The 10431-nt window shown below is 37.0% G+C and overlaps 1 protein-coding gene across 1 annotated transcript; it reads left to right on the top strand.

Annotated features, from left to right (window-relative positions):
• Window positions 1-1334: 1334 nt before the first annotated feature.
• On the top strand, window positions 1335-3256 carry LOC147924963 (uncharacterized). The gene is made up of 5 exons (XM_087497019.1): window positions 1335-1341; window positions 1445-1575; window positions 1690-2190; window positions 2345-2842; window positions 2939-3256. The coding sequence occupies exons 1-5, from the start codon at window positions 1335-1337 to the stop codon at window positions 3254-3256; spliced, it is 1455 nt and encodes a 484-aa protein (XP_087353145.1).
• The last annotated feature ends 7175 nt before the right edge of the window (window positions 3257-10431 follow it).

Below are 10431 nucleotides of genomic sequence, written 5' to 3'. Positions count from 1 at the left end.
TATAATTATTTATATATTATGATGAATTTCTAACTTTTTATAGTTATAGATTATATTAAAGAGAATTTATTGGTTAAATCAACTGAGTGTAATCTTTTTTTTATTAATCTGAGTGTAAGTAACATAACAACAACAAAACCTTTAGTGATACACTCCGACCATTACAATAACTGAAAAGAAAAAATAATTGTCATCACCAAACTCAATGGAACCATCAAACAACATCCAAGTTCATCAAGAATTTTTACTTTTTATTTGATCATGTTTAGGGATTCTTATCAGGTGTATATTCTTTTTTTTTTCAAACTGATTTTATTATTATAGTAATTCAGAAGCCATGACAATAAGTCATACAGTTTTTAAACCAAGAGAACAATACAGGCACATGCCAATATTAGACGTAGAATTAAGATGAAAACCAAATCTTCCGCTTCGGTTAACCAAATCTTTCGCTTCTTCTATAGATAGATTTTCAGGTTCATACAAAGAATCAATGGATCGAAAATCAGATATTTAGATCACGAACATCATTCATTGTCTTATCAGGTTCACCATCATAACACTATCAGCATTTATTGTCTAGGTTGCATGGAAACAGAAACGGGTACGCGGAAGCGAAACCTTTCGGAAACGAAAAACGATTTTTTTCTAAAATTAGGAAATAGAAACGTTTTGGAAACATATAGATATATATATATATATATATATATATATATATATATATATAATAAAAACACTAAATATAAAAATCATATCAAAAAGCTTCAAACAACAAAGCTTCAAAATATAAATTTTAAATAGTTTGATTAAAACACTAATAATATTATATATTTATATCTATTATAAAGTTTAATATTTCCAAATTATTTATTTATTAAGTTTTAAACTAAAAAAAAGATTTTCGTCGTGTTTCCAAAACGGAAATGGAGTTTCCATCGTGATTCCAAACATAAATTTTTATGAATCGTGTTTTTGTGCCTTGTTTCCGAGTTTCCACGAGTTTTCCTTTCCGAAACGTTTCGGAAAAGAGAATCGGACCTCAAAAAGAGTTTCCATGCAACATAGCTTATTCTTGAGATTTTCCTTCTTAAATTTGTGGTAAACAATTATAACAATTAGTTTTAGAACAACCTCAGAAAACAATCTAACATAATTAGTGTAACTACAATTATAAATGATACACAATGACTTTATTAGAAAAGTACAGAACATTAAGCAGAAACCGATTTAGGTTTCATGATTAAAAAAAAACATTAAAATATTTTACCTTTTCCTTTGGTCGACTTTCTTAAATTGCCGATGATAGTCCAAGTGTCCAACCTTTGGTAACCTAAATGACAAGTAATAAACATAGTTTAGTCAAAACTACATATAATCCTTGCTAACATAACATTTGCTCTATCTGTGGGATGTTTGGACATACACAATCTGCATGTGCTCGAAGAATTGTGGAACAGTCAGTTGTTGCACCCCCCTCCGGTGGTGTCGGATGGCTCAGGCGGTGCAAATCAAGGGGATGATGGTTTTACGGTTGTTCGCCGGGGGAGTCGTAGATCAGAATCGTCGTCGAAGCCGGTTGTATTTGGGGATGGGGAGTTCCAGAAAAGTATGGAAAGAAATCTGCAGGATATTACACATATCAAAGAGAAGGAGAATCTTTCCATATCAAACCGTTTTGGTAGCCTGTAGGAGGATTCTGTTATACCACTGATAAGGGAGGTTTCGAATATCTCGGGTGCTAATAAGGAAAACATATCTGTCCAGCAAAAGTCTCGTTATGTGAAGAGTGGAGGGCAAGGAACGAAGGGAATTGTGAATGGGCCAGCGGCCCAGTTGAAAGATCCTCTTGTTGTAGGCCATACAGGAAAACGAGGGGGTTCGAATAAAGCTGTTGGGTCTTATGGGCCTCAGAATAGAAAGCCACTGAATAAGCCCAATCGAGGTTTAATTTTTGGCCCAACGCGAGGGGAACCTCCACTGTCGGAATCCAGCAAGAGACTGCAGGTGGAGAAGGGGGATGTGTGTCGTGCGGGTGGAGCTTTTGTTCATGGGGCTGTCGGGAACCGACTGGGGGAGTCTCCGTCGTCGGATTTCACTAGTGTGGAGTCGTCTTCCCAGCAGAGTTTGGCCATGGTTCCGATGGATAGTGGATTGGTTGAGATTGATGACCCGATCCGGGGGTCGAATAGGGTTCAAGGGGCATAACAGTTCGCCCCGGTAATTCGATCTGTTTCTTATAAAGTTTTGATGAATTGCATTCTATGGAGTTGCCGGAGAACGAATAAGCCTAACTTTCGGCGGTCTATTCGTTATATTCTGAAAAAGTTTCCGTATGATGTGTTAGCTTTGTTTGAAAACGCATTCGAGTGAAGATAGAGCGCAGCGTATCTGCCAAGGTCTGGGGTTCGATAATGTATTTCGGGTGGACTCAACTGGGCATAGTGGTGGGATATGGATTCTATGGATATCTGGAGTTGGTGAGGTGACCATTAAGAAGTCTTCCCATCAGTTTGTCTATGCGACTTTGGAGAAGGATGGAGAGATCATACATTTGGTGGTAGTTTATGCAGCTCCATCGGCAAATCGCCGGGAGGGTTTGTGGGATGAACTGCGGAGCATGTTGCAGAATATTGTCGGTCCGATCATTATTGGAGGATATTTTAACACCATTGTTAGGCTGGATGAGAGAACCGGTGGGAATGGTTGCCTCTCTCCGGATTCACTGAGTTTTGGTGATTGGATTCATGATATGTCTTTGATTGATATGGGATTCAAGGGGAGTCAGTTCACTTGGAGGAGGGGTCGGGTTGAGAGAAACTATATAGCCAAGCGTCTTGACAGGGTGTTGTGTTGTGCGTCTGCAAGACTGAAGTGGCAATAAGCATCTGTTACTCACTTGCCTTTCTTTTCTTCGGACCATGCACCTTTGTATGTCCAGTTACAGCCACGAGTGAGTGTGGATTCTAGACGTCGTCCATTTCGCTTCGAAGCTGCCTGGTTAAAGCATGAGAGTTTCAAATCGATGTTGGAGACTTCCTGGAACCGCGAGCTTTCTACTCAGGCGGCTTTGAAAGAGCTCCAGCTTAAGTTGAAGACATGGAATAAGGAAGTCTTTGGTGACATTAATCGAAGGAAGGATAAGTTGATGAATGAACTTCGAGTGACTCAGGAGCAAATTGATTTGCATCCGTCAGATGTCCTTCTAGGTAAAGAGGCAGATTTGCTCAAGGATTTAGATGTGATTTTGGAACAATAGGAGATGGTTTGGTTTCAAAAATCAAGAGAGAAGTTTATTGCTTTTGGGGACAAGAATACTACTTATTTCCACACCTCCACTATTATTCGAAGGCGGCGAAACCGTATAGAGTTGCTGCGAGGAGATGATGGAACCTGGATCTCTAACGCACAGGAGTTGGAGTTGTTAGCGGTTAACTACTATAAACGTCTTTATTTGATGGATGATGTGGAGCAGGATGTGGTGAAGCTGCAAAAAGAAGGTTTTCCAGTCCTCTTTGGATCGGATTTGATGGAGTTGGGGAAGCCTTTTGTAGCTAAAGAGGTTGAGGTGTCTTTGCAGAGCATGGGGAAGTACAAGGCACCAGGACCTGACGGGTTTCAACCGGTTTTCTACCAGGACTGTTGGTCAGTTGTGGGCGAGTCTATGGTTTGTTGTGTCCTGGATTTCTTTAATTCAGGTGTACTCCCAGAAGCGATGAATGATGTCTTGATTGTGTTGATCGCCAAAGTTACGAAACCAGAAAGGGTGAATCAGTTCCGGCCTATAAGTTTGTGTAACGTTTTGTTCAAGATTATCACGAAGGTCATGGTTTTGCGACTGAAAAAAGTAATGCCATGGTTGATAGGTCCATCACAAGCTAGTTTATACCAGGAAGGTTAAGCACGAATAACATAGTCATTGTTCAGGAAGTTGTGCATTCGATGAGGAGGAAAAAAGGCCGGAAGGGTTGGATGCTACTCAAACTCGACCTTAAGAAAGCAAATGATCGGGTGCGATGGGACTTTCTGGAGGATACCCTGCAAGCAGCTGGTTTACCGGATGATTGGATTAAATGGATTATGACGTGTGTTAGAGGTCCATCAATGAACCTATTGTGGAATGGGGAGAAGACTGGAGCATTTACACCTGCTCGAGGTCTTCGCCAGGGAGACCCCCTCTCTCCATATCTTTTTGTTTTGGGCTTAGAGAGGCTATGCCATCAGATTGAAAGGTCCATCGGGTTGAAGGATTGGAAACCTATCAGTTTGTCAAGAGGGGGTCCGAAGCTATCCCATATATGCTTCGCTGATGACCTTATTTTGTTTGCAGAGGCTTATGTGGCCCAAGTGCGAATTATCAGACGTGTTCTTGAGCAATTTTGTGTAGCTTCTGGCCAAAAGGTGAGCCTGGAGAAATCCAAGCTTTTCTTTTCTGGTAATGTTAGTCGTGATCTAGCTCAAATGATAAGTCAGGAGAGTGGTATTAGTTCAACGACTAATTTGGGGAAGTATCTTGGTATGACGGTGTTACATAAGCGGATTAATAAGAACACCTTTGGAGATGTGGTGGAGAGGATTGCTTCTAGGCTTTCAGGGTGGAAGGAACGAGCACTGAGTTTGGCGGTCGGATTACCTTATCAAAGGCAGTCTTATCTTCTATACCAATCCATTCGATGAGCACCATTATGCTGCCTAAGTCAACGTTAGCCCAGTTGGATAAGATTACTAGGACTTTTTATGGGGTAGTACTCCGGAGAAAAAGAAACAACATCTTCTCTCATGGGATAGAGTTTGTAAACCGAAGTGTGAGGGAGGGCTAGGTATCCGAACTGTAGCAGCTACCAACATTGCTTTGCTTGCAAATGTTGGGTGGCGACTGGTTCATGATTGTCAGAGTTTATGGGCACGTGTTCTGCGAAGCAAATATAAGTAGGACATCTTCGTGATACCTCTTGGACTGTTGTGCTTTGTAACTGGTCTTCTACATGGCGTAGTGTGGGGACAGGTTTGCGTGATGTGGTGATTTTGGGGATGAGTTGGGTGATTGGGGATGGTAGGTCTATCCGGTTTTGGAAAGATAAATGGCTTTCGAACACACCACTGGTGGAGGTTGCTTTAGTGGAGATTCCGGGGGTGCTAAGGGACCCTACGGGTTCGAGACTTATGGATTGATGGTTCTGGGTGGGATATGGCACGCATCGTACCTTTTGTGTCCAAGTTTACTTTGTCTTCTTTAGTGACTGTGGTGGTGGATACAGTAACGGGAGCGAGGGATAGGCCCTCCTGGGGGTCTAGTTCTGATGGTAAATTCACGGTGCAATCGGCTTATGCTTGGTTAACAGAGGATTGTGCCCAGCGAGCGGACCTTATGGTGTTGTTTGGGAAGGTTTGGTCACTGAAGGTTCCAGAAAGGGTGCGAGTTTTCTTCTGGTTGGTTGTGAACCAGGTTATCATGACTAATTCATAGAGGCATAGGAGACATTTGTGTGATTCCAGTGTGTGTCAAGTGTGTAAAGGAGGGATTGAAACCATTATTCATGTCTTGAGAGATTGTCCAGCGATGTCGGGGCTTTGGAGTCGTATTGTCTATCCGGAGAAAAGGGGTCAGTTCTTTGGTCAGACACTGTTAGAGTGGGTGTCAGGGAACTTAGGGGATGTGTCAGTTCGGTTTGATGTTCCTTGGGCTATCATGTTCGATATTTATGTGTGGTGGGCATGGAAATGGAGGTGTGGTAATGTGTTTGGTGTGGTGGGAAAATGTAGGGACATGGTTCAGTTTGTGAAGGATATGGCAAAGGAAGTTCATCGTGCAAACTTGGCTTGTAAAGTGTTATCGAATGAACGGGTAAGGGTAGAGAGGCAGATCTCATGGGTTCCACCTAGGGAGAACTGGTTTAAACTGAACACGGATGGTGCCTCACGGGGTAATCCAGGCTCTGCAGCGGCTGGCGGGGTAATTCGTGATAGTGAGGGACGATGGATCCATGGGTTTGCGTTGAACATAGGTTACTGTACGGCCCCATTGGCGGAGCTATGGGGGGTTTATTATGGTCTTTATCTCGCATGGGAGCGACAAATCACTCATGTGGAGCTGGAGATAGATTCAGAGTTGGTAGTTGGGTTCTTCAAGACATGGATTTTGGATTCTCATCCCTTGTCATTCCTAGTACAATTGTGCTATGGCTTCCTTTTAAAGAACTGGTCAGTCCGGGTTACACATGTGTACCGTAAACCTAATCGTCTTGCAGACGGTTTGGCAAACTATGCTTTTACTCATCCTTCAGGATTCCAATTGTTCGATACTTGCCCGGAAGATCTTCTGTCTGTTTGGATGGAGGATGCGAGAGGGGATGCGATTGTCAGATGGGTTTGTTTGTAATTTTTCTTTTTTCTTTTTAGGGAGGTTTCTCCCTTTGTCTTACCAAAAAAAACATAACATAATTTCAAATAGTGATAAAATTTAAATTACATGGTTAGTTTCTATAATTTAGCCTTTCCAAAATTATATGTGTAGAATTTTATTTTGAAATTATTCTTAATGGCACGTTATTAGAGAGATCATGTTTAGAAATAGATGTCAATGTTAGTTGTTATGATTTGGAAATCGGAAGATTGAATCATAATTAAAAGATCTCTTTTATTGAATCCTTATTTTATGCAAACGAAATGATGGTTTTTTATAATATCGGATGATATATTATATTTTTATTGGTGATAGTTAAGGTAGCTTTTTTTTAATAGGAATTCTAATTTAATCGTACTCCTACATTCCTTACTTACTGGAGTATATAGTTGGCCAGATATACTCTATTAATCAGAATCCGAATATGAATAATCCGGGTTGTCCATGATCCGCATGTGTAAGACATTTAAAGCTACCACTTCGCCCCTGCTGTTTTTTGTCTTGTTCGTTTGTGCTATTTTTTTGAGAGGGTATTATATGAAATTCTGAAAATTTTATTTTCTTTTTATCCCTAAACCCCATATTCTTTCAGTGAATTAAGGCACATATGCTAAAATTAAAGACCAATTTCTAGTTCCTTCAGAATAATTGTAATCATAATTCACATGCATATAAAAACTAGAAAATATTGTTTTTATTAGAATCGATAATACCATATAGTTTATAGATCAGGAAAAAAAAGTATCAAATTGTGCAACTAAACGTGCAGAGACATTGCTTGCTCGACGGCATGCACGTGCCTTTTCCCTTCTTGTACTTCGAACTGCATACATTAACACACAGATTGGCTTCACATGGTCCTTGTAATTGAATATATTCATGACACAGTTCTTGCCCTTGCGTCTCCTTTACCACCAGCGGCCCTGATACAAATATTTAAATATACTCAAATTTTCTGTTATTTTACAACAGGCAATGATTAGAAGAAAACTATCAAATAAAAGAGAAGACATGTGGAAGTACGTAATATAGATTCCTATTTTAAAATATTAGTCGTATAATATGTAAGTGTGTATCAAACCTAGAACGAGGAAGACCATGAAGATAGCAATAACGGGAGTTTTAGACATCTGCGTTGATATAATTAAAATGATAATTTCAAAATTTAAAGTTATAGGTGTGATAGTTATGTACAAGTGGAGACCATATCTATATATACATTTTCGGAGATGTTTAGCAAAAAGTAAGAGTTATTGGTTTGAGATTTGAATAGAGTTTTAAAGATTTTAATTGTTAGGTAGAATTTGTTGTTATTAGATCAATATTTTGTTAAACTCTGTTAAAGTTTAGTGTTATTAGTTTGTGATTTGTAAAAAGTCATTTAAAATCTTAATAAATTTAAGTTATTGAATTCAGACTTTTATAAAGTCATTAAAAATTTTGTGTTATTCAATTAAAACAAAAGAAGATTGGATTGTTAATAAGTTCAATTATTATGTTATTGATTCATGATTTTAGAAACTTTTTTTACAAAATAAAGTCATAGAAAGTATCATAAAAATACATGGATTGTTTGGAACACTTTACAAGATTTTAGAAAACTAATCAACAAAACTCTCTAGCAATCTTTAATAATCTTTCACTTATTCAGTTTTAATAATTCTGTTGAACTCTTCAAAAATCTTCATCAATTAGAATCCAATACCACACATTGGCATTTATATTTCGTTTGCAAAATTTAAACTAAAATATTTAAATTGATTAACCGATTTTGGAAAATCAGAACTGATTTTAGATATATTAATTACCGTTACAAATCTAATGTTAAACACAATTTACCATAAAACTTGGATCCTAATTTACTTACTGTGTAGTTTTGGAAAAAAATTGATTACATGATAATTAACGTAGTTATTTTCTAAGCCAATATTTCAACAAATTTGAATTCTTTTTAGAACCTTACCTAACATATAACATCCAATTAATTTTCCTAAATAATAAAATGTCTTAATTCAGATATTTTTAAATGTGAAAATAACAAAAAGTTACATTCTCTAATATTAATATGAAATAGTTAAATTCACACAAAAAATTGTAAAAATTATTTATTTTCATAAGGATGATTTTCATTGATAAATACCAAAGCTGTTATTATAATTAGCTATTTTGGATTAAAATTATTTCTGAATTTGTTAAGATTATAATTAAAAAAAATCAAATAACGCATTTTAAGTTAGGTCTTTGATTTGGTTTTCTATTTATGGGTCAAGAATATTTGTTTGAAATCAGACATTTATGGTGATTAATGAAAATTTGGGAATTATGGTAACTATCTAAATTTATGAAGATAAAAAATCAAAAATTGAAGAAGATATTCTATAGAATAATTGTTAATTTATAAAAAATATATTAATTCTTTACACATATATTTCTTAATTTTTTTAGAAAATATTAGTTTTTATATTTTTTTAGTTAAACCTAACAACATATTTAAACCTCTCCTCCCAATATATATACTGATCAAGTCCCAAACAAACTCGAAACTTTATCATCATAAACCAACCCATTGATTTTTTTTTTTTTCTGTTCCATAACAAAATAAAAATGATTATGCAAAAACATATAAGGGTTGGCCGCGCATCAGTGCAGTAATTCAGTGTTCAACTTGTTCTTTTACATATCTTCGACGTTTGTTAACTTTTATATTCTATTTGTATATAAAGATTTTTTTTTGTTGTTGTTGTAGAAACTCTATAGGGATGTGATACATGGGTTTCATTCGGTTTTCTATTCTATGAAAATATTCAGTCTTATTGGCCTGAGATAGATTTGACTTTGTGATCAAAACTGTCATGAGAGGCAGTTTATTCATTAGGTTTTGTTTGTTTTGGTTTACACTAGTAAAAAAATATCATATAGCCACTTCTTCGTCACCGTCACTCCGTGGCTCTTTTTTAGATAGTGACGAAATAGTCACATAAAGTCACAAAAATGAAAAGACAGTAAAAACGTGATTAAGTCGTGGTCTAACCGTGGTAAAAATAGTCACGACACACTCACATGAGTGACGTCACTAAACTAGTCACGAAATAGTCACTTTAAATTTATGATAACAAAGCCACAAAGTAAAAATGTGATAAAATAGTGACCAAACACCCACAATAAAATATGTTACAGCGTCAAAGCCACAAAGTAAAAATGTGATCAAATGTGTTATCATGTTTTAATTTAATATCAGTTTTATAAGTTTAACTATACTATTTTCTTACAGCATAATTTTATTTATTCATTGTTTTACACCTAATTATTTAAGTTGAATTGGATCAGCGAAGCAACAGATTATTTTGGTTTTTCCTGGTCACAAAAAATTAATCACCAAAAAAATATTTGGGTTCCCGGGTAAATAGAGTAACTTTAATATCAAAATTAATTTTGGTTTCCCAGTTTAGGTTAAAAGCAAGAAAACCATCGTCGTGATATCTCTGCCTCCATTCCTAACTTAACACTTAGAAAAAAAAATATCTCATTCTCAAATCTCTCACTCAACAAAACACACTTCAGAAACATTTAGGGTTTCTCCAATTCGAATCGCGATAACTCCGTCAGGCAAAGCCTCCGACCGTCGTCGCACACAGCCTTCCAATTTAAATCTACCGTATAAATCTTCTTCTTCTCTTCTCGATCTGAGTTCCTTCAGATCCTATTTCAATGTATAAATGTTTAGGTTTTTGGGTATGTTCTTCAGATCCCCTTTCAATGTATATGTTCTGCTTTGTTTGCAGATATGCAATAGAGAAGGCCTGCAAGGTCTTCACCTTTGGGCTCTCCCATTCCTCCAGGTCATTCCATGCCTCCAGGAGCTATTGGATCTGCAAGCGCAATATCTTCAGCCGCAAACAACTACGCTCGTAGAATCGAAGAGGCACTACATACTGCCTCAAGAGATGCCCAACCACACCTCCATCCAAGAAAAATCAATGGCGCTTTATGGTAATTAGTTAGCAAAATTCTACTAATGTGTATATCATGAA

Source organism: Camelina sativa, chromosome 17 (assembly GCF_030686135.1).
Source record: "Camelina sativa cultivar CO46 ecotype springtype chromosome 17, ASM3068613v1".
NCBI lineage: Eukaryota > Viridiplantae > Streptophyta > Magnoliopsida > Brassicales > Brassicaceae > Camelina > Camelina sativa.
This window is presented reverse-complemented; position numbering and strand designations above follow the sequence as displayed.

Coding starts and splice junctions, on each gene's coding strand:
- LOC147924963 (XM_087497019.1), top strand. Junction 1,576..1,689: donor CAGAATCGTCGTCGAAGCCG/GTTGTATTTGGG, acceptor GGTAGCCTGTAG/GAGGATTCTGTTATACCACT. Junction 2,191..2,344: donor CGATCCGGGGGTCGAATAGG/GTTCAAGGGGCA, acceptor ATGATGTGTTAG/CTTTGTTTGAAAACGCATTC.